This window comes from Sus scrofa, chromosome 9 (genome assembly GCF_054392235.1).
Source record: "Sus scrofa isolate SSC_HxYL_T2T_F1_AM1 chromosome 9, Sscrofa_HxYL_maternal_Yorkshire_Landrace_v2.0, whole genome shotgun sequence".
Lineage (NCBI taxonomy): Eukaryota > Metazoa > Chordata > Mammalia > Artiodactyla > Suidae > Sus > Sus scrofa.
Window position 1 is genome coordinate 71,140,387 of NC_139391.1, and position 27,303 is coordinate 71,167,689.

A 27,303-nucleotide genomic window follows, 5' to 3' on the forward strand; every position below is an offset into this window, starting at 1 on the left:
CCTAAATAAACATCCTCTTTATTTTACCAAATATAATTTATCAGTTACGTTGACATTTGTCAATTCAGTTATAGTCACTATAAATAATTCTCTTAAGACACAGTTCTGTCATTTTTTTAAGGATAGAAGAGTAAACCGATGTTGCTCCTTGCAGCCAGGCCAAAAGTCCATGCAGTTTGTGCAACTGGGGGAAAAGAAGTGAATCTTCCATAAAAGTCATGAAGTCAGGAAGTTCACTTTCTTTCCTTCTCACCCCACAGGCCTCCCTCTGTTCACACGCTCCGGGCTTAGGATACGCCGACCTTCCTGCCTTTTTTTTTTTTTTAAGCAAAGCAGGACACTCTGGAGTCCTCCAAGGCAGCCTGGCCAGAACTCCAGAGATGAGAAGGGGGTGAGCGACTGGGGCCGGGGTGACTGCAGATCACAGGGACACAGCCTTGGGGGCAGAGGAATTGGTTTTGGCGCCTGTACAAGACAAGTCTGTGTGCAAAGGTGTTTGGAAATGGAGGACAAGGAAGGCCTGAGGAAGAACAGAAACAAGGCCAGGCTGGTGTTAATTAAGTCTGTGGGACACAACCCCAGCTAGAAAACCTCTACGCTTCCAATCCTAAGGTTCTAGACTCTGGAAGACGGCCTGGGTGAAAATGGAGAAAAGAGAGTCCCTGGAAGTATTGGACATGCTCCTGTCATGAGGCATGGGCTTGGTAAGAGACAGGGTCACTGTCTCGTCGTCCCCTGGAGATGGGCTATAGAGGGGAGCATTTAAGGGGCAGCTGGAGATAGATGAGGCTAGAGAGGCTAGGAAAATCCCGCATCCAATGCCCAGAGGTGTACATGTGTGAGTGGGGACAGACTTCTGGTCTGTTCACAGCAATGATGGGGAAGATGCAGAGGCTCCCGTGTTCTCTCAGTCTTGTGCTAGGCTGAGAAAGGTAGAAGTAGCCGGCTGGTGCCAACCTTCTAGTTCTGAATCCTCTTTTGGGTGGCTGATGAGGAGATGGAGGGAAGGGAAGGCGACGAAGGGGTCTTTAGGGACCTCAACAGTGGTGGAGCAATAGGGCTGGGGTTTCCAGCTGTGGTCAGCATTGCCGGGAGGAGGGCTCTCGGGGCGCGGGGGCGGGGTGGGGTGGGGGGAATCGTGGCAGAAACCGGCTTGGTGATACAGATGCAAATCCTTCTAGCAAGGAAACTTTCTCTACCGGACTGGAAAGGGCACATAGCTGGGGCACGAGGAGAGGTTAGAGCTGTGTTCTCCTTACCCCTGGCCAGTCCGTGCCTGGCCCAGGATCTAACATTGTAGTAGGCACTCAACAGATAGCGCTCAATGAATGTTTCAGACCTGCAGACAAGCTCCTCTTGGGGAGGCTGTGTATTTGAATGAGTGAATGAATGAATGATGAACGATGAACATCAGAAGCCAAAAGAGAGGAAAACAGGCCTCCACGGCATGAAAGAATGGGCAATTTTAGGAAGCGACAGTCTCAGGTGACCATGTGATGATGTCCTTAGGAGAAGCCGCAGCAGTGAAATACCCCTTGTTGCCCTCAATGTTCCAGCCACTCTCCACATACCCATTCTCCGTCCCTAATCTTGGAACCCAACCAGGCAAGCTCTGGGGAAGGTCGTGCTTAGAGGCAATTAGAGATGAAGGTTGAACAGAGGTAAAGGATCTGTCCTCTGGGCCCAGGGAGGACACAGATCTTGGCAAGCCTATGGGTGGACATGGGGCAACAGGGAGACCAGGCCACTTGCTCATTCCTTCCTGGATGAGACAATCGATTGGCAAAAGATCAGAGGGAGGGGCTGGTGGTATTTACGAGGCAATTGGGTAAGAAGCATGTACACAATTTAAATAGTCCACCTCACTCTGAGAGCAGAAGGGCAGAGACTGGGGTTAGGATTATTTGGGGCCAGAAGCAGCTGTTTCCTGTCTAGTGCTCTGAAGTTGATCCATTTCTAGAAAAAGTATGTGTGTGTGGGGGGGGGGGGGGGAAGGAGTGATATTTATCCCTCTGTTCAACCAAAAGAAAAAAACAAAAAACAAAAAACAAAAACAAACCCCAAAAACCAGAGCCCACTCACAGAGGCTGAGTTTACTAAAGCTAAACCAAATGTCCCCAGATCCCAGACGGAAACCTCTGCCCCAATCCACCATGAAATTGCACTTGGTGACTGGCTCAGAAATCTACTTGTACTGTTCATCTCAGTCCATCTGTCCTGCCTGAATTCTTGCTATACTGACTTGGCTCAATGTATAAAAATTCCCATTGAAAATAATGAGAATTCGGTATCAAAGTGAAGTCCTGGAAAGAGGTGGGCGTGTGGAGTGGGGTGGGGGAAGGGGACCCAAACATATTTCAAACAGAAAGTGCAGAGGGGTGGAGAGAAGGGTGCATGACCAGGCTAGTCCCCCACATCCGTGTCCCGGTCCCCAATGAGCCAGAGGACATGGAAGCTGAGTGCTAGGAGCCCGGTGCCAAGCAGGTCCCCCAGAGCGGTCAAGTACGGGATGGAGAAGTTGTCTGGGTCCAGGCCCCGGCCCCACATCCAGTGCACCATCCAGTCTGCAATGTACAGGAGAATCAGCACCTGGAGAAAGAGAAGGGCCCAGCCTGTAGCCATCCCCGCGCTCCAGGGGGAGCCAGAGGCCACGCGAGCGGAGCCATTCATTGCATCACAAGGCTTGGCTCTCCACAGACCTTGAGCTGGGACAGCTCGTCGTCTGTCTTTCTGTCTTTCCGTCCCTGAAACCCTTCTAAGTTCCTCCACCCCACGGTTACCACCTCGAACAGATGATGGGTGTAATTCAAGTTCTTTGGGAAGGAAGATGCCGCTACTCCTGAGAGGCGCCCACATCAGTGTGACATTCTGCTCCCAAATTCACCAAACAGGAGGCTCTCTAATCTACATCCTCCTTTTTGTAGGAATGCAGCCCTCTTGCCTCTAATTCTGGGTCATCCTATTCTCGGGTCCTGTTCTCCAATTCCTGCCATGTTGGTCACTCTGGGAGCTCGGCAGGAGGCTGGGGGTTGGAGTTTCCTTTTCACACAGGAATTTGTCCTCAGAACAGAGTGGAATAAGGACAGTGTTTGAGGTGGCTGCCGGCACAGTTGTCTGAGTAACAGTTGATTATCCCAAGCTGCCTTCCTCCTGACCCTTCCCGTTCTGCTTTTGTGGCCACAGAGAATGCAAGTTTATTTTAACATTAGTCCTAGCAAAATAGAAGTTAGCTAAATATAAAGCAGGCGGTCCATACCCATCCAAAAGACATTTTGGGTTATTTGTTGCTTTGATTTATCTGTATCCTCGCTTTTCTTCCATTACCATAGAAAACTAAGAAGGATCTAGAACCTTGCTAGTGGGCCCAGGACCAGCTGCAGCAACAATAGCTGGGAGTTTGTTAAAAATGCAGAACCTCAGGCCTCACCCTGGATCTCCTAAATCAGAATCTGTATTTTAACAAGATTCACACGTACTTTTAAATTGGTGATGAACTGGATCTAGAATATTATGTGGGAGTGGGCAGGCCTGCATCTTCTATGTACTCTGTCGCTTGGGCTCCCCACATGACTGCATCTGTGCGAGAAATGAAATGGTTTCTAACAGTAAAGCTTCAGCACAGTCATTTGGGAGGTTTTACTCCCGACTGCGCTTTGTAAATACTGTGGTATGTAAATTCTGCCTGAAGGGGCTCAGATACTGGAACCAGGGCCCACTGGGGGATCCAGGAGCCAGAAGTGATACCTATTTTAGGCAAACTGAGCTGCTCTCTTGTTTTCTCTCCAAGGAAGCCAGAGGTTACAGTTCTAGCCTTGCCCTGCACATAGCTGCCTTGCACTCCTGTGGCCCAGGCCCCAGCCCTGGGTGAGGGCCAGCCCTTCAGAACCTCACACCCTTCCCAGCAGCTCCAGAAGAATCCCAAATAAAGAGAGTGGCCAGAAGGACTTCAGGATGTGCCCCAGGAAGGGAACGGCAGCAGCTGCCCCCACATTTCTGCCTCCCAAGAAAGGCCCTAGGACATGTGGCTGGAAGGTGGCTGCTAAGGGATCAGGAAGAACCTTTATTATTCTTATTCTTATTGTTGTTATTATTATTATTATTTTGCTTTTTAGGGACGCACCCACAGCATACGGAGGTTCCCAGGCTAGAGGTCGAATCAGAATGACAGCTGCTGGCCTACACCAGAGCCACAGCAATGTAGGATCCAAGCCGAGTCTGTGACCTACACCACAGCTCACCACAAAAACATATACACACTGCTATGTAAATATATAAAACAGTTACCCAACAAGGACCTACTGTATACACAGGGAACTATACTCAATAACCTATAAAGGGAAAGAATTAGAAAAAGAATAAACCTGAAACACTTTGCTATATACCTAATGCAACATTGTAAATCAACTGTGTTTCAGTTAAAAAAAATTTAAAAAGTTATGGTACATCAATACAACACAAGAGAATTCAGCCATACAAATCAGGGGTCTCTGTTTTTACACACGGATGTGGAATGATCTCTAAGATAAAATCTTAAGTGTTAAAAGCGGTGTGTGGATAGCGCGTGTAGTGTGCTACACGTGGGTTAAAAAAGGAGGAACATAAGAAAAACATGTATGTTTGCCTGTATAAATATAGAATAAGCTTGAAGGATATATAAGAAATAGATCTAGATGTTTCCATCGTGGCTCAGCAGCAGTTAACAAACCCGACTAGGATCCATGAGGATGTGGGTTGGACCCCCATCCTTGCTGAGTGGGTCAAGGATCTGGCGTTGCTGTGAGCTGTGGTGTAGGTCGCAGATGTGGCTGGGATCTGACGTTGCTGTGGCTGTGGCGTAGGCCGGCGGCTGTAGCTCTGATCCGACCCCTAGCCTGGGAACTTTCATATGCCACAGGTGCGCACCCCCCTCCACCGCAAAAAAAAAAAAAGAAAAAGAAAAAGAAATAGATCTAGATAAACAACAGGGTCCTACTATATAGCACAGAACTCTACTGAATATCTTGTAATAACCTGGAATCATATATATATATACACACACACACATATATATATGAATCACTTTGCTGTACACCAGAACCTAACATAACATTGTAAATCAACTATACCTCGGAAAAAGAAAGAAGGAAAGAAAGGAAGAAAGAAAACAAACATAACACCAGTGGCCTGTGAGGAAGAGAAGTGGGGATGGCTGGGAAGAGAAGACTTTTCGCTGAGTTTCACTATGAACCTTAAAAATTTTTTGAACTATGTGACTCTTATTACCTATTCAAAAAACAAATCCAGACATCTAAAATGTGATTCTGAGGGTGAGTCTGGCTATAAATGGGTTGTATGAAGGAGCCTTGTGGTGATGGAACCATGGTTTATCTTGATGGTGGTGATGGTTACAGGAATGTACATTTGATAGACTTGCACAGAATTATACACACCTGCATACACAGGAGTGCATGTAAAATTGGTGCAATCTGGGAGTTCCTGTCCTGGCTCAGAGGAAACAATCTGACTAGCATCCATGAGGACACAGGTTCAATCCCTGGACTTGCTCAGTGGGTTAAGGATCTGGTGTTGCCGTGAGCTGTGGGTATAGGCTGCAGATGTGGCTCGGATCTGGAGTGGCTGTGGCTGTGGCTGTGGCTGGCAGCTACAGCTCCGATTCGACGCCTAGCCTGGGAACCTCCACATGCCGCTGGTGCAACCCTAAAAAGACAAAAAAAAAAAAAAAAAAAAAAAGTGCAATCTGTGCATTGTACCAATGTGGATTTCCTGTCTTTTGGTGTTGTTGTTGTTTGTTTGTTTTATGGTTGCACCTGCGGCATAAGGAAGTTCCCTAGCCAGGGACAGAATCCGAGCTGTAGCTGTGACCTATGCCACAGCTGCAGCAATGTAGGATCCTTTAACCTGCACCGGGCTGGGGATCAAACCCATGCCTCTGAATCGACCCAAGCTGCCTCAGTCGGATTCTCAACTCACTGTACCACAAAGGGAATTCCGATTTTTTGGTTTTGATGTTGTGCTATAATTATGCAAGATGTTGGAAACTGGGTGAAGAGTACATGCGATCTCTCTGTACATTGTGGGGGGCAACTTCTTGTGAACATGTAATTATTTCAAAATAAAAAATTGAAAAAAATATAGTAGAAAACCAGGGAGAAGGTGTCCTAGAATTACAGAATGGCAAGGCAGTAGTTCTGATACTTTTCCAAGCTGTGAAAACTTTTTTTGGCTGTACTCTTGGCATGTGGAAGCTCCCGAGCCAGAGACTGAACCCATGCCATAGCTGTAACCAAAGACACGGCAGTGACAACCAGTGCTGCATTCTTAGCCTCTGAGCCACGAGGAAATTCCCGTGAAACCCTTTATTCAAGTGAAATCTCCCAAGAAATGCCCGCACATAAACAGAGCCACATGGAGCTGTGTGGCCAGGCTACATACCTGCCTGAAATCTCCCACCCTCGGTTCATTCCTCTCAACTTACAAATGGATCACTGAGGCTCAGAGGAGTGAAACAACGGCGCCAAAGTCACGCAGTGTATTAGTGACTTTGCTGGAACTATAACCTGCCCAGTGTTTACTGGCCACACAGTCACAGAGAAAGAGGGGGCAGAATGTCTGATAGGACAAGCCTGAATGTCCCCTTCCATCCCTGCAGGGCAGCCTTGGCCCCTCGCCATGCCCCACCAGCCCGTACCTGGAGCAGTGCAGCTGTCATGTAGAAGATGATGAAGATGAGTGTGAGGGTGGTGTGCCCGCCCTGCATACAGCTGATGGTGTAGAGAAACACTAGGTGTCCCGGAACCACGAGGAGAAAGAGGACGCGGGCCGAGCGGGAATTCACATCTGGGACCAGGAGAGAGACAGTGTGAGGAGGAGGAGGGGAGGAGGAGAGCCTTTCCCAGCCAGGTGGTACCTCGCTACACTCTGGGGCCACAGACAGGGGACTGTCTCTACAGCTCTATCCCGTGGTGCCCAGCCCCTTCCTGCCTGGGCTTTGCCCTCCAAGACAGCTGGGATCTAGAGCCCAACAGAAAAAAAGAGCCTACAGCTCTGGGCTCCGGCTGTTGCAAAAGTGATAGCGTGAAGCTCAAGTGGGCAGAACCTCTGGCATTACCGGGACTGAAGAAGGTGGTACAAGGACTGGGGCAGCGGCGAGGGACTTGCTCAGAGTTCTCCCCCGGCATCCCATTCATGTGGAGGAACGTGGAGATGCGGCTGGCCTGCACGGCCACCAGATTGCCCCCAACACCTGCAGAGACACATAAGACCTGAGACACGGCGGGGGTTGGGGATGGCTATTCACCAGTCCCCGGGAGACACTAAGGAGGAAGACAAAGGCACCCCTCCTTCCAGGCTCCTCCCATCTTCCTGCTACGGAGATGTGACAGTCCCATGTACTGGGACTGACCGGTGTGGTTGATTGTAGGACACAGGCGGACTTAGGGAGCCTGACTTACCCACCAGTACAGCGTGTGCACCTGCTGTGCCACACAGCCAAAGGCACGGGGCCCCGTCTGCCTCAGCCTTTCTCCAAAGGACCCAGATACCCAATGCTCATGTGTGGGTTCTAGCACACAGTTTCAGGGTGGAGCTCCGAACTCTGGTACCTCTTCTAGGAACTGTGCTAATGACTCTGCCCTTTATCCCAACCTATCCCCTGCCCTTCTCAGCCTTCTCTGAGCCCTGGGAAGCCAGCTTCTACAGACTGCATCACCAGCCTCCCTGCTGGCTGCTTCTAACTGGGTCTCTTCATCGGGAGGAACCAGTAGACAGTCAGAGAGGGTGGGAGGAGAGGGAGGTCAGGCATTTCTTTCCTGACCCCTCCCTGCTTTTTGGCAGAGGTTAACCCCTGGGGGGGGGGGGGCAGAGAAGCATTCTCTCTGAGCTCCCAAAACACCACCTCCTCCCCTTGACCCTCGAGGAACCTCTGGGTCCTTCTACCCTGCTCCCACCTCTGTGGGAAGCCTTCTTCAAAAAGTTTGTTTGCTTTTTTTTTTTTTTTTCTATTTTAGGGCTGCACCTGCAGCATATGGAGATTCCCAGGCTAGGGGTCGTATTGGAGCTGTAGCCACTGGCCTATACCACAGCCACAGCAACACCAGATCTGAGCCACGTCTGTGACCCATATCATAGTTCATGGCAATGTAGGATCCTTAACCCACTGAGTGAGGCCAGGGATCGAACCCATATCCCCATGGATCCTAGTCAGGTTCACAGACCACTGAGCCATGAAGGGAACTCCTTCATTAAAGTTTGAACTGTCTGAGCGGGACTTCCTTGCCTGCTAGAACTTGGACTGACACAGAGGCCCCCTCTGACCCTCTGATCCCATCCTCTTCTTTCCCCCAGCAGCTGATGCCAAGACCTCACCATTAATCACAGGCGTGAAGACAGCCATCCCTGCAAAGTTGGGGTCTGAGACAGTCTTGTCCAGGATGAGGCCTCCCACGCTACATGGACACAAAGACAAGATGACACAAAGAGCACTGAAGGGTTCTATTGCAGTCCCAGGATGACAGGCGCAGGCCCGTCTGGTTGTGGACAGCAAGGTGGCTCCTGGGAGTCCCCTGCTTCCAGTCCTTGTCTCCCCGGCCACAGCCAGCTGATGCCCCTGACATTCACACTGGCACAGTGCCCCAAGCAAGCTGGTGGTGCTGGGCCAGGCAGACGCCTCCTTCACCCACCCCCCTATTTGTCTAGAGGAGCCACCTGCTGTTTTGCCTGCTCAGTATTTATTTCCCCTTCTGGTGACAGTGCTGCGCTTTTCCTCAGGGAACCACCTCTCCCGAACTCCAGTCACTGTGGTGACATTGCTCCGGGAGGATGGTGAAGCCTGGGGCCATCCAATCAGAGCAGCACATCTCTACCGCTGCAGTGATTGGTTCAGGGATAGCCAGGTGACTGGATGACAGCCAATGAAATTCTATAATGGGACTTTGTGGGACTGTTGAAAGACTCTCTCTCTCTCCCTGCTGTAATTAGTAAGCGTAAGAAAGTGCAAACCTGAAACTGCAGGCCACCACAGAAGAAAGCAGAGAAAAGCAGAGCCGAGAGAGGAATCCTGGGGCCCTAATGATATCATTTATATCCCTGGATCCAGCTATGCCTTTTTAGCTTCCTAAGCCAATATGCTTCTGCTTTCTATTTTATTTATTTTATTTTATCTTATCCTATTTTTTTTCTTTTTAGGGCCGCACCTGCAGCATATGGAAGTTCCCAGGCTAGGGGTTGACTCTGACCAGCAGCTGTCAGTCTACACCACACCCTCAGCAATGCTGGATCCAAGCCGCGTCTGGGACCTATGCTGCAGCTTTTGGCAACACCGGATCCTTATCCTTAACCCACCAAGTGAGGCAAGGGATGGAACCTGCATCCTTGTGGATACTAGTTGGGTTCTTGACCACTGAGCCACAACAGGAACTCTATGTGCTTCTGCTTTCTAATAAGACCCATTTGGGACAGAACAGGTCATGTAACTGATCTATTGATCTGTATTTCTACGGTCTGAGCCTCACTTTCTCTTTCCAGAGCTTAAAAGTGAGTCTGTGGCAGGGAGAGGGGAGGCCGGGGTGAGTATCAAGGGCCCGAGCCTACCTGCTGATGGCCATGGCAATGATGACAGGCTCCCAGCCCGAATACAACACCTCCCTTGTGGCTGGGCTCCGTCTGGCCAGCACCACCCAGACAGGCAGCAGGGCCACGAAGAAGGCACACACCAGGGGGTAGATATATTGCCAGACATCTGAGAGAGGCAGAGAAGAGAGGAGGGTGAGTACCGTGGCTCCCTGTCCAAGCCTCTGCTTGGCCCAGTCTGCAAATGTCCCAACAGATCAAGAGTAATACCATGCTAAATGCCCAGTGAGTGCATTACCTCATTGGATGTTCACTGTAAACCAAGGAGGTAGATGGGGCCAGCCTTTTCCATTTTGTAGATGAGGAAACCAAGGTTGAAAGCCTCCCAGGCACTGAACTTATTAGGGGCAGAGACCAGATCCTAGGTTTCTTGCTTTGATCCCCAGAAATCCCCATCTCCCTTTCTCTTCTTCATTTTGCAAGCAAATTCCAGCTTTGAGTGCCTTTCCACCTTATCCCTCCAAAGGAAATAAGAATCCACAGGACCACGCATATTTCTCAGATACTTTTACCCCTGCTCCTGCTGTCTGCATGAATTTGTGATAAGTACTTTGCCTCATCTCTCTAAGGGAGGGAGTTACTACAAACAGGGTTTCAACCAAACAGTTAAGAACATAGAAAAAATCCTTTCATGTTTGCAAACCCATGACCATCCCTCCAAATCCCACCCAGGAGTCCACCCTGGCCACAGCCTCGGTGGCCTCAGCCTCACCCTGCTCCTGGTAGAGTCCCCAGCTGATGCCTGAGAGCAGTGCCAAGGTGATGAGGTCGCCCAGGCTGGCAGCGATGGGCGTGGCCACATTGTCTGGGTTGATACCAATCTTGCGGGAGCCAATGATGACTCCGATCATGATCATGCCTGGGGTGGAAGGAGAGGGGTGGGGCGGGGTAAGAAGAGATAATGGGGTTATCTATCAACTTGAAAAGAGAGATTGAGATGCCAGGCTTAGCTGACACCTCTGGGGCACCCCTTCCTACTCCCCCACCCTTCCCTTCCCTTCCTTACCCAGGACCAGGGAAGCAATGAAGGCCGTGGCCACGCTGCTGGCACAGAGCAGGAAGGCATGTGGGATGCTGAAGTGGCCGTCAGGGATCCAGCCAAAGACGACGGCTGCGATGGATGCCAGGAAGCCCACCACCGTAGCCTGCACCTGAGGAGGGGCATGGTAATGCAGAGAGCTTTTTAGCTGAGGTCACTGAGCACTTAGCCAGACATCTTCCTGGACCTCAGCAGCCCCAGGAGGCAGGCTAGGCTGGCCTGTCCAGTCCTCCCAGGCTGGAATGATGTCTTTATTTATTTAGTTTCGCACCAGACACTAGTACCGGGTAGTGCACCCTGCAGGAGGCCAGGACATGTTACTGGCTGAATGAGTGATCCTCTGGGGACTGGGGAGGTTCAACAGAGCCTGAGACTTCAGTCCAGACACAAGGCCTGGGACTCACGGGGGAAGACTCCCAGCTGGAAGCTATGTGGCCTCATGGGGGGATGGGACAACAATGGTCCCGGACACTTCACTTCTGAGTGTCCTCCTGAGTCTGATCTGTGGGGACCCAAGCCCTCTCCACCCGTGGAAGTCAAGGATTGACACTGGAGATCCTGGGGTCCCCACCTCAAGAGCTTGGCTCTTTTCCTGGGAAACCTGGGTACCTCCTGGAGGTCTTCTGGGAGAAGCCAGCTCAGCAGGATGCTGGGGCTTCACTCAGGAGCCAGGGGGGCACTGACTTCAGCCTGTCAGATCCTGACCAAGGAGGAAGCTCAACCCACTGTCTCTGGTCCCTGCTCTCTTACCTGGATGAGGGCCATGTTCCCAGTGATCATCCGCCAGAGCTCCTTGGGTGTGTCCATGTGCCCGATGTTGGCCTGGGAGACGGAGGACAAGGGGCTGGAGCTCTAGGCTAGAAAAGGCCTGCGGCTCCATCTATAGGACCTTGCCTGGATCAGTGCATGTGACCTAAGACTCTGGGACCAGGACACGACCCCCAGGGAAAGTAAAGCGGGGTTGAGAGGCTGGGGAAGGAGCTAAATAGCCTTGAGCTCCTGCAGCAGGCTGGGAGTGGTGGGGGGCAGGAAGGGAGCTCTCAAGGCAGCCTCCTCGCCCCCTCTTCCTAGAACAGCTGCTGAGCAGAGGCCGACTCCATGCTCTGTCCTGCTCATCTGGGTAACTCATTCCCACATGGGTTCGGAGGACCTGATCGATCCCTGGCTCTGAGGCCAGCTGCTCTCTTAGGGAAGGAAAGGTCAGCAGCTGATGCGGGACGGAGGCCACGAGAGTGTTTGGGAAGGAGTGAGATGGCATGAGAAGAGGCCAGGAGGGCAAGCTGCAGGGTTGGAGTCAGGCTGGGGTGGGGGAGCTGGCTGCGGCTTCTCTCTGCTGCCTTCTCTAGGCTCATGGCTGTGTGGGGACATCCTTGCCACTTGGCTCCTCGGGCCTCCTGAGTTTTCTTGCTTCCTCCCTCCCATCCCGTGGCCTTATATCTGGTTCAGTCTCTGAACCGTGCTGGCTGATCTAAGAGGTACTAGGAGGTGGGAGTCAGGAGCAGCCCCCTTCATCTGTCCCCTTACAGAAGAGCAAGCTGCCAAAGGGGAAAAGGAGTGGAATGGGAGGGGGGCTGGGAAGGCCTGGCTCTGCTCCTGGCCAGCTGCAGAGCAGGGCTGGAGATCAGAGGAGGCCCCCATCTGTGCAGGTGGAGGGACCAGCATGATCCTCGCCTGTCAAAGCTGCACAAACAGTCACGAGGCGAGTCGCCACGCAGGGGGTGGGGCAAGAGTCCAGGGACATCGAGAAACTGAGCCTGGGAACCACTCTGGGCAGGGAGCCCCTGCCCAGGAGCCGGACAACCAGCCTGGGATCTCCCTCCACCTTTCCACCCCAGACCCGTACTGCAAAGCTGGGCAGTTGCGACCGGCCTGTGGTCCTTTCCAAGTCAGGCTCTGAGCTGCCCCGAATCCTCCGTGCCCGCCTCCTCCCAGCCAGGACACTCACTGCAGTGGAAAGCCTTGATGCCAGGGTCATTTCCAGGTTCCCCTTCAGCCCCAGCAGGGCAGGCACCAGGATGAAGACTTCCGTCACCTTCTGGAAGACTTCCCAGTGCTGTAAAGTGAAAACAGACCCCAAGAATTTCAGGGCCCCGAAGGGCTGGCATTGAGGTTGAATGGGAAACTGAGGCTCCCTTAAAGTGAGTTCCTGTCCTGAGTTTATGACTAATTATGATAATGTATCTATCCAAAACTTTATTCCTTTTCTTTTTCTTTTTCTTTTTTTTGTCTTTTTGCCTTTTCTAGGGCCGCTCCCCTGGCACATGGAGGTTCCCAGGCTAGGGGTCCAATCGGAGCCATAGCCACCGGCCTACGCCACAGCCACAGCCGCATGGGATCTGAGCCGGTTGTGGGTTCAATCTCTGGCCTTGCTCAGTGGGTTAAGGATCCGGTGTTGCCTTGAGCTGTGATGTACGTTGCAGACAAGGCTTGGATTCTGCATTGCTGTGGCTACAGCTGCCGGCCTACACCACAGCCACAGCAACGCGGGATCCGAGCAGTGTCTGCAACCTACACCACAGCTCATGGCAACGCTGGATCCTTAACCCACTGAGCGAGGCCAGGGATAGAACCCACAACCTCATGGTTCCTAGTTAGATTCGTTTAACCACTGAGCCACGACAGGAACTCCTTTTATTCCTTTTCTTATTCCCTCTGACCTCAATTCCTTTTTTGTCCCCTCTGACCTCAATCCTGTGCTAACTGAACACCAATCAGCCGGATGACTGAAATTGCTGAGGTTGATGATAATGTTGTTCATGTACAGACTCAGGGCAAGATGAGCTAACAGGCCCTCAGGTCATGGACCACCAGACCAGAGACTTTTTTTTTTTTTTTTTTTTTTTTTTTTTAAATGGCCACACTCTTGACATATGGAAGTTTCTGGGCCAGGGAGCAAACCTGCACCAGAACAGTGACCTGGGCCACAGCAGTGACAACATCAGATCCTTAACCCACTGAGCCATCAGGGAACCCCAGACCTGAGACTCTTAAAACAGTAGGCATTCTGACTCCTGAATCCACAGTGAAAGTCACAATTCTAGGGTTGTGGGATGGAAATCCTGTGAAACTGGATTGTGATGATCATTATACAACTACAGATGTGATAAATTCCTTGAGTAATAAATAATAATAATAATAATAAGGAATTAACCTTAAAAAAAAGTCACAATTCTAAAAAAAGGATACAGGGCACTTCTTTGCAGAACAGATACTGACCCACAGACTTTGAAAAACTGACGGTTTCCAAATGAGACAGGTTGGGGGGGGGGATGTGCAGGGAGTTTGGGATGGAAATGCTATAAAACTGGGGTGTGATGATTGTTGTCCAACAATACATGTAATTAAATTCATTGAGTAATAAAACAAGTCGCAATGCGATGATTCACCCCAGCTTCTTTTCCTTCCCCTTTAACAACCCCTAACTCAAAGACCAAGTTGGGAGTTCCCATCATGGCTCAGTGGTTAATGAATCCGACTGGGAACCAGGAGATTGCAGGTTTGATCCCTGGTCTTGCTCAGTGGGTTAAGGATCCGGCATTGCTGTGAGCTGTGGTGTAGGTCACAGACGCGGCTTGGATCTGGCTGTTGCTGTGGCTCTGGCGTAGGCTGGCAGCTACAGCTCCGATTCGACCCCTAGCCTGGGAACCTCCATTTGCTGCAGGTGTGGCCCTAAAAAGACAAAAGACCAAAAAAAAAAGACCAAGTTGGAGTGGATCCAAGGCTTGTCTCCCACACCCTTGCTTGGTGCCCTGCAATAAGTCCTCGTTCGGCTGCAAACAGCCACTGGCAGAACTTGGCTTTTGTGTGTTGTGGGCACAGGAGCCTTTGCTCAGTTACAACTGCAGAGTCTGGAGCAGGGGCGGGAGGAGGAAATGGAAACAGCAGGGAGCGAGCCTGTTAGCCTCCTTTCCTCCAGGAACCCTGGAAGCAAACCAAGCCCATGGTACTCCAAACAACACGGCCCTCTCTCCAGAACAGGGGAGACACAGAGAGACTCTGCCCGTCAGGAGACCCTCGTCTGGCTCAGCTTCCTCGGCCTGCTTTGTGGAGCCAGGGGAGAAGATGGTGGGGACCCGCACAGCTGAGTCACCCCGGGCTGGCTTACACCCCAGAACTCCTCTGCCCTCTCCCTTCAAATTGCCTTGAGTCTAGTTTCTCTGTGGCCTCAGCCTTGGGTGGTGTTGTCTCAGCTGTTAAGCGCTGGCCTCCACGGGGCTGGGGTTGAGATTAGAGAGTTTGTTTGGTTTCTATCTCCAAGGGCCTTGGGCCTCAGCCACAGCAATTCTCCTGCAGAACAGAGTCTGAATGAAGGCTGTGGCCCCCAAACCTCAGTGTGCTGGTTTGCAAGAGGTTTTTTATTCTTCCTCTGTACCCCCTTACCCCTCGTACCTTCCTCAACCTCTCTGCTAGGGAAGGGAGGTATACTCCTGCAGGAAGAGCACTGGACTGGGAGTCAGGAGACATGGATTCCAGCCCTGAGACCATCAGGCCTGGCGCTTCAACCCATTCTTTCTGCCGACATCGTTTAGGTCAGCACTGTGTGCATTTTCTCATTTCATCCGATCAACAACCCAGTGAGGTAGGAGCAATTTTTTTTTTTTTTTGCCATTTCTTGGGCCGCTCCTGTGGCATATGGAGGTTCCCAGGCTAGGGGTCCAATTGGAGCCATAGTCGCTGGCCTCTGCCACAGCCACAGCGACGCAGGATCCAAGCCTTGTCTGCGACCCACACCACAGCTCACGGCAACACCGGACTGTTAACCCACTGAACAAGGCCAGGGATCGAACCCGCAACCTCATGGTTCCTAGTCGGATTTGTTAACCACTGTGCCATGACGGGAACTCCAAGTAGGAGCAATTCTTATCCCCACTTTATAAATGAGGCAACTGAGGTTCACAGAGCACTGCATGCCTTAGGGCTAGGAAGGAAAAAGGCAGAAGCCAGGGCTGGCTATTTGAAAGCTACTCCGAGTTCCCGTTGTGGCGCAGTGGTTAACGAATCCAACTAGGAACCATGATGTTGTGGGTTCGATCCCTGGCCTTGCTCAGTGGGTTAAGGATCTGGCGTTGCCATAAGCTGTGGAGTAGGTAGCAGATTCGGTTCGGATCCCGTGTTGCTGTGGCTGTGGTTTGGGCCTGCGGCTACAGCTCTGATTTGACCCCTAGCCTGGGAACGTCCATATGCCACGGGAGTGGCCCTAGAAAAGACAAAAAAACAAACAAAAAAAAGAAAGCTACTCGAGGAGTTCCCTTGTGGCTCAGGGGGTTAAGGATTTGGTGTTTTCACAGCAGTGGCTCTGGTTATTGCCGGGGTGAGGGTGACCCCTAGCCTGGGAACTTCCACATTTCAAGGGTGTGGCCCAAACAACAAAATAAAACAAAACAAAAAAAACTACTAGGCAACTTTTAAAAAACCCAGAAAATTACAAGTGTTGGCAAGGATGTGGAGAAATGGGAACCCTTGTGCGCTGTTGATGGGAATGGAAAATGGTACTACTACTATGGAAAACTAGATGGATGTTCCTTAAAAAATTAAGAAACTACTATATGATCCAGCAATCCCACTTCTGAAGGGGTCTCAAAGAGATATTTGCACATTCATGGTCATAGTAACATTATTCACAATAGCTAAGAGGTAGAAGCAGCCCAAGTGTCCATTGACAGATGGATGAATAAATAAAACATGGTCTATACACACAAGAAATGACCTAAAAGGAAGGAAATCCTGTTACATGCAACAACATGGATGAATCTTAAGGACATTATATTAAGTGAATAAGCCCGTCACAAAAAGACAAATACAATATGATTCCACTGATATGAGGTATCCAAAACATTCCAATTCCTAGAAATAGAAAGTAGAATGGTGGTTACCAGGGGCTGGGAGGAAGAGGAAAAGGGAACTAAATGTTTAATGGGTGTAGAGTTTCAGTTTTGCAAGATGGCAGAAATCAACAACAACAACAGCAAAGGATGGGAGTTCCCTGGTGGCTTAGTGGGTTAAAGATTTGGCATTGTCACTGCTACGGCTTGGGTTTCATTCCTGACCTGCCTGAGAACTTCTGCATGACATGCACATGGCCAAAAAAAAAAAAAAAAAAAAGGATGAGCAAGGAAATCAGAGGGGCCTGGGGCCAGGATTAGAGACCAGGGTAGGCTCAACACTGGGGCGGGGGCGGGGGGGGGGAATGTCTTAAAAAGGCAAGAACCTCTCTTCTCTTACCAGAGTTTTTTTTTTTTGGGGGGGGGGATGTTGATGAGAAGACAAAGTCCCTACCAGGAGCTCCTGGTCTAGCCTCTCACTGGTGGAAAGCACAGGACTCTTTTTAGGGAAGGCTTTCTCTGAACACTAAGGATGGCAAAGAAACCTCCCCCGTCCACCCCGCCCCTGCAACAGTTGCTGAGCTTTCAGGCGCCCACAGGAAGAGCCAGGAGGCCCCCAGGGAGAAGGCAGCCCCAGTGAGCCCCATCCACTCTGGGAGAACTCAGGCACTGTTACTCTTGGACACAGCTGGTGCATACCACTGGGCTTCCAGCTCCCAGCAGGCAAGGCCCTGCTCTGCTACACCTCCTCCTCCCTCACCTCAACTGGCCACCCTGCGCCAGAGAGGAAGAATTTCCTCTGTTCCCCTCCCCCAGCCTCCCACCCCGACCCTGCTGCATAACATCTACCCCTGGCAGCTTCCAAACTGCCAGCTCCATGAAAAGCTGAGATCTCCAGGTAGGCGTATGGAATATGTGTACATGTGTTGGCAGAGTGAAGGAGCCTGGAAAGAAATACTCCCAGTGAATGCCAGCAATATTTTCTGAATATTCTTTGTCTTTATGATTTTTTTTTTTTTGGTCTTTTTGCCTTTTTCTAGGGCCGCTCCTGTGGCATATGGAGGTTCCCAGGCTAGGGGTCTAATGGGAGCTGTAGCTGCCAGGCTACGCCAGAGCCACAGCAACGCCAGATCCGAGCTGTTTCTGCGACCTACACCACAGCTCACAGCAAAGCCAGATCCTTAACCCACTGAGCGAGGCCAGGCATCAAACCCGCAACCTCATGGTTCCTAGTCAGATTTGTTAACCACTGCACCACGATGGGAACTCCCTGTCTTTATGATTAAGGAAAAAAATGCATGAAGTTTAGCTAAGCCCCTTCGGCTGCTCCTATACCTCCCAAACCTTCCGCCTCCCAGCACACAGGCACCCTCTCCTTTAGCTACACAAGGAGGCAAGAAGAATCAGCAGCTGTGAGCTGGCACATGGGGCAGAGTAGCCAGTGCCTACACACATACTTTTTTCACCCACAAATGCTCTCAAAGGCGGGCTACACACACACACACACATACACACACACAGGCTCTAGGAGAGCCTGGAAAGCAGGGTGGCCCGGTAAGGTGAGGAGTGGTAGAACGTGGTAGTGACAGGGGTGTCTCTCCTTCCTCCTCTGGCCTAATTCAGGCCCATCCTGTTCATCCTGGCTGGGAGGGCCCGCCCCTGATGTCACACCCGTCAGCCAAGCCCTCCTGCTCTGCTGGGGAAGGAAAAGGGCACGTTCCAGGAAGCACTTGGAGGTAAGTGGGGGCTGGACACATGGACAGATTTCACCGCTTCTCTGAAACGCAGCCCCTCTTCCTTTTTTTTTTTTTTTTGGTCTTTTTGTCTTTTTAGGCCCGCACCCACGGCATATGGAGATTCCCAGGTTAGGGGTTGAATCGGAGCTGTAGCCGCCGGCCTACACCATAGCCACAGCAACACGGGATCCGAGCTGCATCTGTGACCACAACTCACGGCAACGCCGGATCCTGAACCCACTGAGTGAAGCCAGGAACTGAACCTGCATCCTCGTGGATACTAGTCAGATTTGTTTCCATTGAGCCACGACCAGAACTTCCTCTTCCTTTTCTTTCTCTACCCATGTGTTTGTGGGGAGGTGGGAGGGGGCACAGGTGCTCACTGGTCCCTGATATTCTGGGGGTGAGACTGCTTCTCCCAGCACTTAGAAATAATCCTGATTCAGAGCAACCACCCCAAGTCTCCAGCCTCAGTGGCCCTGCTGCTACCTCTTCCTGGTCTTTCCATCCCTCACCTCCTCTGGCCTCAAAGACAGACCCTCGTCTGCCTCTGAGTGTTCTGCCTTGAGCCTCTTCCCTTCCCGGAGGATAGCAGCAGGGAGGGAAGTCACAGCTCAGAAAAGTTCGAGTCAAAGACATGAAGACTAACGGCCCTCAAAGCTCCAAGAACCAGGCTGTGGGAGAAATTGGGAAGCAGGAATTGACTTTTCAGAGTGAGAAGTGAGTCAGCTCAGATTAGAGTAAATCCAGCCAGAGGCTCTCTCCCTGCCTCCCAGCCACTGGCAGACATCCTATAGGTGTCAAAGGAGAAAAGCCTCTGGGCAGCTTGGGATCCTCAGCAAGTGAGTCATGAGTTAAGAGAAGGAACTAGGATGCTCACCTGTCTTAACACAGCTGGGACTTCCGGTGAAGGTTGGCACACCCCCTCCAAGCCATCCCCAGCCCTCCAAAGGCCAACAGAGGGAAGTGAGATGCTGGGCAGTAGCTTGGACCAAACCAGGGGGTGAGGCAGAGCATCTGCCGCATGGAGGGCTCCCAGATCCCAACCCCTTCAATTCCAACACTGGATCCAGTCCTGCTACCCTTCCCAAATGCGATAGGAACTTTCGGCCACATGTAGGGAAGTTGGAGCAGGTCATAGTCCACTTAACCTTTTCCTGCTTTTGGCCAGTACACCTGCCCCTTATCTCAATGTGCAGGCTGGCTGTACTTATCCCCAGTGGAGGGGAGGGCAGATAAGAGGAGATAGAAATGGGACTTCCGGGCTTGGACCAAGGAGTCAGCTGCACCAACGTGGCCTCCTGCTTAGTTGCTCTGAGACTTGGGGGACACTCTAGAGCCAGCATTCCCAGATGGCCCCAGCCTCTTAGGTATTCCCAGATTCTGTCCCACCAAAGCCCATCTTAGTCTGTGAAGGGGACTGCGGGGTAGGAATCCTTAGAAAGTGTCCTGCTCTTCCTGAACCTGAGATCAGTAGTCATCCCCCCCTCCCCATATGAAATAAGAGTCTCCCTGTGGCCCCAGGTCCTGGTCTCTTGGCTCCCACCCCTGCCATGATATCATCATAGCCATCTGCAAGGCCTGCTCCAGACCAGCTGTGGCAGGGAGGCTGGGGGAGGGCGACAAGGACAAACCAGCCTTTGTCATCTATACCAACTGGACCCTAGCGAGGGGTGGGCCTAGGTGCTACACCAAGGGTGCAAGCTGGCACATTTGGGCAGGCTCCCAAGATTCCCTACCTCGGTCTCTCAATGTCTCAGGCTCATGAGTGAGGGGTGTATGTGGGGCAAGATGTCAGAATCCTTTTCCAGCCCTAGAATTCTCAGTGTGAGAGACTGGGGGAGGGAGGGGCCCTCTACCAACTTTTGTTCTTGCTCATTTTATTTTATTTTATTTTTTTGCCTTTTTGCCTTTTCTAGGGCCATACCGCGGCATATGGAGGTTCCCAGGCTAGGGGTCGAATCAGAGCTACAGCTGCCGGCCTACGCCAGAGCCACGGCAATGCCAGATCCACGGCAACGCCAGATCCGAGGCGTGTCTGTGACTTACACCACAGCTCACAGCAACGCCAGATCCTTAACCCAGTGAACAAGGACAGGGATCGAACCTGAAACCTCGTGGTTCCTAGTCGGATAGACCACTGAGCTACGACGGGAACTCCATTGTTCTTGCTCATTTTAGAATACATCTCCAGTCCTTCCAGATTCCAGTCTACCCTGTTCTTCAAGGACAGACAAAAGAGAACAGACTCCTCCCAGAGTCTATTTTTTTGGCTTTTTAGGGCCACACTTGCGGCATATGGAAGTTCCCAGGCTAGGGGTCTAATCTGAGCTACAGCTGCCGGCCTACACCACAGCCATAGCAATGCCAAATCTGAGCTGAGTCTGCAACCTACACCAGAGTTCATAGCAATGCCAGATCCCTGACCCACTGATCGAGGCCAGGGATCAAGCCTTCCTCCTCAGGGATACTAGTTGGATTTGTGTCTGTGGTGTCACAAGGGGAACTCCCTCCTCCCAGAGTCTTTAACCAATGGCAAAACACGGCCATGGTGAAGGCCATAGAGGTTAATGGCACAGGTTCGGAGTCAGATGACCAGGAACAAGTTACTAACCCACCTGTGCCACAGGTTCTCTCCAAAATGGAGACAGGTATGTTTCCTACATCATGGGCCTACAGAGGAGTCCAGCAGATGCTCCCCATTGCAGTTCGTATTATCCAGAAAATTAACCCCCCCCCAACCCCAGGTTACCACCAGACCCTAGTTCTATACCTTTTGGAGGCACCAAACCAGAACTGGAAAACTCTCAGACGGAGAATCAAGGTCACAGGAAAGGGATGGAAGAGGTGGTGATCTCATTTCCCCTCCTCCCCAAACCCCCGCTCACTGCTCTAGGAGGAAGAGCAGCTACCAGGGGCAGGAACCCAAAGCCTGCCTTTCCGGCTCCAGACTGGCTGCCTAACCTCCATGAGGAAAAAGCCCTCATGGAGGTAACAGAGTAGGGGAGAGAGGAGGCAGCACAAGGTGTTTGGGCATGACATAAGGGCCATCCTCAGCGTTCCCATCACGTCTCAGGGGTTAACAAATCTGACTAGCATCCATGAGGATGCACGTTCGATCCCTGGCCTTGCTCAGTGGGTTAAGGATCCAGTGTTGCCGTGAGCTCTGTTGTTGGTCGCAAACATGGCTCAGACCCTGTGTTGCTGTGGCTGTGGTGTAGGCTGGCAATTGTAGCTCCGATTTGACCCCTAGCCTGGGAACCTCCATATGCTGTGGGGGAGGTCCTCAAAAGCAAAAAAAAAAAAAAAAAAAAAAAAGCCATCCTCATTAGCAACCAAAGGTGCAGGGTTCTCCTAAGAATTCAAGTCAAAGTGGTCCAGGTGGATGCTATCAAAGGAACTACCTAGAACCAACCACCCGGTTTCCTGGGACACAGGCAATGAATGGTGGGACTCGCCAGCAGGACTCACATGCATCATGTGTAGGGTTGGCTGGGCAAAGGGGAGGAGATGCTGAACTCTGTGTTCTCCTGGGAGCTTCCATAATTAGGGACACACTGGGGGGTCCCAAAGGGCAAAAGCTAGATCTCCTCCAGGCTTTGGATTTCTCTGAGTACCTAAGACAGAGCCCAGTACTCCGTAGGAATTTGATACATGCTAGTGATGAACTTAGATAAACCCAGCTCTGTGTGCCTTCCTGAGCTTCAAAACCTTTAGCTGGAAACAAGACTTTTAACCATCTCTGGGACCTGGAAGTTCTGGCTAAGTCCTAACTTACAATAGGCTAACACAGCATATCCCTGGCTCTTAAGTGTCCTGCTCCTGCCAATTCTTCTCCTTTATTCTACTCAGGAGCCTCACAAAGAGCTCTTTTTGCCCATGGCAGATTCATGAAGGACAGGTAAGTAGCAAGGAGTTCTGCCCAGGTTTGGTTATATTTTGTCCCCATATATGTCACATAATTACCAATTCTATGACTTTTCATGCCCTGCCCACCCCCCCACCCCCGCCCCAATCATGTATCAGCCAACATGTGCCCGCCCCCATTCCCCAAGGAGATCCTGCCAAGGTTACAGGCAGACGGCAACACAAAATGCCTTTAAGAACCTTCCCACTTAATCTGAGACCCTCTTGGCAGCTGGACAAATTCCTGCCCGGCAGGAGGATGAAGGGGAGACTTGAAACCCAGCTTTCTACTCTGGGTATCCTTGAAACCCCGAAGAAAAGGGAAAAGAAAGCATAAAGAGGAGTTCTCCTTGTGGCGCTGGCTTGGCGCGTTACAAACCTGACTCGTATCCATGAGGATGTGGGTTTGATCCCTGGCCTCCCTCAGTGGGTTAAGGATCCCGTGTTGCTGTGGCTGTGCTGTAGGCCGGCAGCTGCAGCTCCGAGTCGACCCCTAGCCTAGGAACTTCCATATGCCGCGGGTGCAGCCCTAAATAAATAAATAAAATTTTAAAAAGAAAGCATAAAGAGGAGACGGATATCAATTGAGCGGGGCTCAGCAGCAGTGCCCAGGAGGGATGGCTAGCAATGACCCTGTTCCATCTCTCCTCTTCCCAACCTGAGCTCTGGAACCCATTCTGCTTCTGTTAAGCAATACTGTCCTGACCACGTCCCCGGGGCTATTGGGCTTCCTCGAAGCTTCTGTAGAAAGTGACCAGATGAAGAAGAAATTGAGGCCATGGCCCAAAGGGAAACTGTATTCAAGGAAGCAGCAGTGGCTTCTGACAGGGGGGTGGAGGAAAAGGCCGAAGAGACAGTTTCCCAGGAGGAAAAGGTAGCTCCGGGCTCAGGGTCAAGAGCTGCCCTTACCCAGGTCCTACCTGCACGATGTCCAGCACCATGCCGGCAGCCACAGTCCCAAAGCCTGCCAGGAGGAAGGGGAACAGCACTTGCAGCCCGATGGAAAAGGAGGTCTCCTTGAGCGGGGAGGGTGGCGCAGGGCCACGGTCTGTGCTGACATCGTCACTTTCATTGCTCTGGCTCCCGTTCTCCAGCAGGGCATCCTCCTCCCGAACCCCCTTGGCGTTGGCCCGAGACTCAATCACCACCACCTCTACCCCAGCCCCGTCAGGCCCCAGGAACTCTGAGGTCCCGGCCATGGGCTCTCGCCCGGGGCCATCTGAAGAGCAGGGTGAGGCCGTAGGGCCAGTCCCGTTCAGCTGGTGGGTGTCCTTCGGCTCCGGCTTCGAGGACATGACGGGAAGGGAGGAGGAGAAGGGAGAACTTTCCTCTTTCTCTTTTTGCTTTCTCTCCCTTTCTAACTTGGGAAAGAACTTAGTCTTGGGGTGATCCCAGGCTTGGCCACCGTGGGACCTCTTCCCACGGCTCCCCGCTCCTAAGAGGCGCTGCAAAATCTGATCCACCAACAGACAGCCCCATCAAGCACCGAAGCCGCAAACGGGAGGGAAGCAAGAAAGTCCTCCCCAGACTGCAGCCGGGTCACTAGGGATGCGGATGCCTGACCCAGCCAGCCGGCGCCGTGCTTGGGGGAAACTCCTCCTGCCTCTTAACTTCTTTGGTTCTTAGCACAGGCTCCTCAGAGCAGGGGGCATCCAGAGCAGAAGAGGCCAGTCAAGTCTGGGGTGCCCTCTTAGGTGGCTCTTCTTTCATGAAAAGTAGCTTGAGTTCAGATCTTTCAAAAGGCAGCCTCGGCCCTGGGCTTCGGCTCCTTCCCCCGCCTCTTAACTGGGCTCCGTCAGCTTCCCACAGCTCCTCAGGCTCTGCGGGTCCCAAGGCAGTACCTGCCGTCTTTCTCCTTTTTCCCAGAAATGTTCTTTCTTCCTGGGAAGATCCTGCACCTTCCCAAATCCCTGGTCCTTAAAAGTCACAAGAATCTGTATGGAACACCTTATATGGGAAGAGAGAAGACAAGAGAAAAAGAGAATGTTACCATATAGCAGAGGACAGCTCCTACTGGGAGAATTCTCCCACAAGGCAGTTTGCAATCTGCTTTCCTTTTTTTCACTAAAATCATCTGTTTCTGCCCTTTGACATCTGGACGCTGGACAAGGCACGATCCCTGCCGTCTTCCCAAGAGGCAACCCACTGCCCCACAGGGATCACCAGCTTGAGATGTGGTCAAGCCTGGGATTGGAAGATGCAGCACAAGAGACCTTGGCATTGCCTTCTCAGCAATGGGGGACTGGCAAAGATATCCTGGGGGAGACCTCCCCCCCTCTTTTATCTTATAGAAGCACCTGTGGCATACGGAAGTACCCAGGCTAGGGGTCAAATTGGAGCTGTAGCTCCCAGCCTACACCACAGCCACGGGAAAAGCCAGGTCCTTAACCCACTGAGTGAAGTCGAACCCACATCCTCACGGACACTATGTCGGGTTCTTAACCCGCTGAGCCGCCACGGGAACGCTGAGAGCCCTTCTTAAAGGACCATTAAGAACCCAAGATTAATGGTGTGGTGTCCCAGTGGGGTCAGTTACAAAATCGGTCACAAACTCCCTGCCACCTAGCCACCCCACTGTAGCAACTGATTTACGGTCACAAGAGAGTCACATAGGGCAAACAAGCAGGGAGAATGTGATTACTGAGTGACAATCCCCAGACCCTCCAAAGCCCCAGCCCCTGGGGGGGGGTGTAAAAAACAAACAAATGGGAGGACTCCCTGGGCAATGGGGCAAGCCTGCCAGACCAAGGCCAAGTGCCAGAGGCCTACCCACTCCTGCCCTTGAGAGTCAACAGTGTTACAAAAAGCTGAGACACTGACTTGGATCCAGGCCTCTGTGCCTACTTCTCTCTCCCTGTTGCTGGCCTCGTGAGCTTGTCAGATAGAACAAGGGTGTTATCTCAGTTTGAAGGGAAAGAGAGTAAAACTATCAGTTATGATGCACACACTTCAGTATCTAGGTTCACCCTGTTCCCCAGGGTTACTGAGAGTTGGATATAATAGAATTCTTAAAAAACAAAAAACAAGACCAGAAAACAAAAGCACCAACCAGAAAAAAAGAAAATAATTAAATACGCCAAAGCAACACAAAAAATAAAAACCCAAATGCAAGTCTCTTTAGCTGTAGGGGCCCCACTTTTCTCCCCTGAAGGTATCCCCAGGCCTTGATCCCACCCTATTCCATTTCACCAGAATAGCTCTTACAAGTAAAAAAGTTCATTTAAAGAGAAGTTCCCTAGGAAGGATGAATAGGTCCTTAAGTATTCCAAACACACATAATTAGTCAACTCCAGTTTGGGGAAGGGTGGATCAAACTCCAGTAACTGGCCCACGGGAATTGTTTTCTCTTCCTAGCCACTCACGTCACCAGGACTCCCTTTTCCAGGCTCCTTAAACACTGTCCTGTGGTTCTTTCAAAACCGTCATTAGAACTCCAGGAGGAAACCTCTGAGCAGGAGAGAGTCCACTGCCCCTGTGCCAGAAAAGTTTCTGAGTCCGCTAAAACTTGACTCTCCCTCCTCCTCCCGTCTTCCTGGCAGGTCACTTAACCCGAAAGGGGGCTCGAAGTTAGAGAAGCCGGTCCTTCACCCCACTCCACTGCCAGTAAAGGGACTTCAGCTGGGCCTAAGGCCCTGGGATGAAAGAAGCAAAAGTGACTCAGGATGCCCTGAGGAGGGGATAAAAAAGGCCGTTTTAATATCCCCAAAGCCGGGGAGGGGGAGCAGTTAACTGGGTGGCCCTCCCGCCTCTCCCCGCTTCAGACTCAGCAAAGGCGCTGCGCGCCAGGTCTCCCGCCCTCCACCGCCACCCTCCACCCCCCAGGACCCAACAGGACTGACCTGCCCCTCGCTTGGGAGGAAAGGGGGAGCCTGGTGAGTGGCAGCAGGGACCCGTAGTCTCGGGGGTGCAGGGAGCCCCCTCTTCTCATCACTCCTCCTCGGCAGTCCTACTCGGCCCCCGGTGCGCCACCCTCCCACCCCACACCCCCAGCCTAGGCGAGCGTCCAGCCGCGATACCCGGCTCGCTACATTTCGCCTCCGCGTTACTCCGAGGCCGCCGCTCCACTTCCACGAGGGGGAGGTGGCCGGGGAGCGCAGGATATACCACCTCGGGCCCGGGCGGGGGTGGCACCCAGACGGGGGACCTCGGGGCCGAGCTCACTCGCCCCCAATCGCTTCTTGCCCGCGCACTCGGGCCCGACTGGTTGGCTGCTAGTGGCAAACGTGATCTGGGGCAGACTGGGTGGCACCCCCCCTCCATCAAAAATAGATTCTGGATGGACAACTGCAGTAGCCAATCGAAGGCTGGGGGAGGGGGCGGGCTCAGCCTCGGCCCAGCCCCTTTCCTTCGCTTTGCGCCTCGGAGGCGGGGCACTGGCGAACGCAGTGCGAAGAGTGACGGGAACAAGGATACGGCCGCCTGTGCCGCTGACTCGCGGGTCCCAGCGCGCATCCGCCGGCAGGTTCCTGCTGACCAACGCTCCAGGCCCGGTGCCACCTCCCTCGGGCCCTCCCCGCCGCGCCGGGACCTTTCCTCGTCCTTTAAAGGCGTGTGCGCCTGTGCGGGTCTACTGCATCTTGACTGTTTCCTTCAGCCTCTGGCCTTCGGGAAGATGGGGAAACCTCCCCGTGGAGCCATCCAGCTCTGACCACTGGGGCTCAAGCGGCCACTTCCGTGCTCTTAAGCCTCGCTCCGTACCCGGAGAGAACCGTCCCTACCTTGATCTCGGACACAGCTCCTCTGGGGCTAGCTCGTCACCTTGCGCTTCTGCCAGATTCCGCGTTTCTCCAAGCGCGTGGCTCAGCCTGGTGGGACTGGCCTTAATAAAGTGCCAGCCTTGGAAGGGGTGGGGATGGGCGGGCGGTAGGGAAAAGAGGTCAGATTCACCACTGGGGTCCCCCACACACCACCTGAGGTAGGGGCGGAGGGGAGGCTGGCTTCCTCTGATCCACTGGTCCTGGTGGTAACATGGGACGAGATGTCTCCATCCCGGGCTAAACAAAATCCAGCTTTCCCTGACGCACCTTATGGGATCAAAGAGGGGTGTTCCCATTTCGCCTTTTGCCACTTCCTCCCTGGGGTATCTCCACCTCTCCAACACAAACTCAGTACCAGTTCTTTGGGGGATGTTTTTGTGCATGGAGTGTGACCTCCCCATAAAGGAACCGCCCCC

The 27,303-nt window shown here is 52.2% G+C and overlaps 1 protein-coding gene across 3 annotated transcripts; it reads right to left on the minus strand.

Annotated features, from left to right (window-relative positions):
* On the minus strand, positions 1-27,193 carry SLC41A1 (solute carrier family 41 member 1). 3 transcript variants are annotated; one of them, NM_001243667.2, is given in 11 exon segments: positions 1-2,589; positions 6,689-6,837; positions 7,109-7,243; positions 8,365-8,444; positions 9,589-9,736; positions 10,340-10,486; positions 10,634-10,778; positions 11,417-11,488; positions 12,612-12,719; positions 23,051-24,077; positions 25,970-26,386. In NM_001243667.2, coding segments are annotated over 10 exon segments (1,545 nt in total). In that variant the 5' UTR covers positions 23,426-24,077; positions 25,970-26,386; the 3' UTR covers positions 1-2,403.
* Between the last annotated feature and the right edge of the window lie 110 nt (positions 27,194-27,303).

Excerpts from the sequence above, each read along its gene's own strand:
- SLC41A1 (XM_005667535.4), bottom strand. The coding sequence starts at position 23,425 with ATGTCCTCGAAGCCGGAGCCGAAGGACACCCACCAGCTGAACGGGACT. Across the intron at positions 10,487-10,633 it reads CATTGCTTCCCTGGTCCTGG|GCATGATCATGATCGGAGTC; the intron begins GTAAGGAAGGGA and ends CTTCCACCCCAG. Across the intron at positions 2,590-6,688 it reads TGACAGCTGCACTGCTCCAG|GTGCTGATTCTCCTGTACAT; the intron begins GTACGGGCTGGT and ends CTCTTTCTCCAG.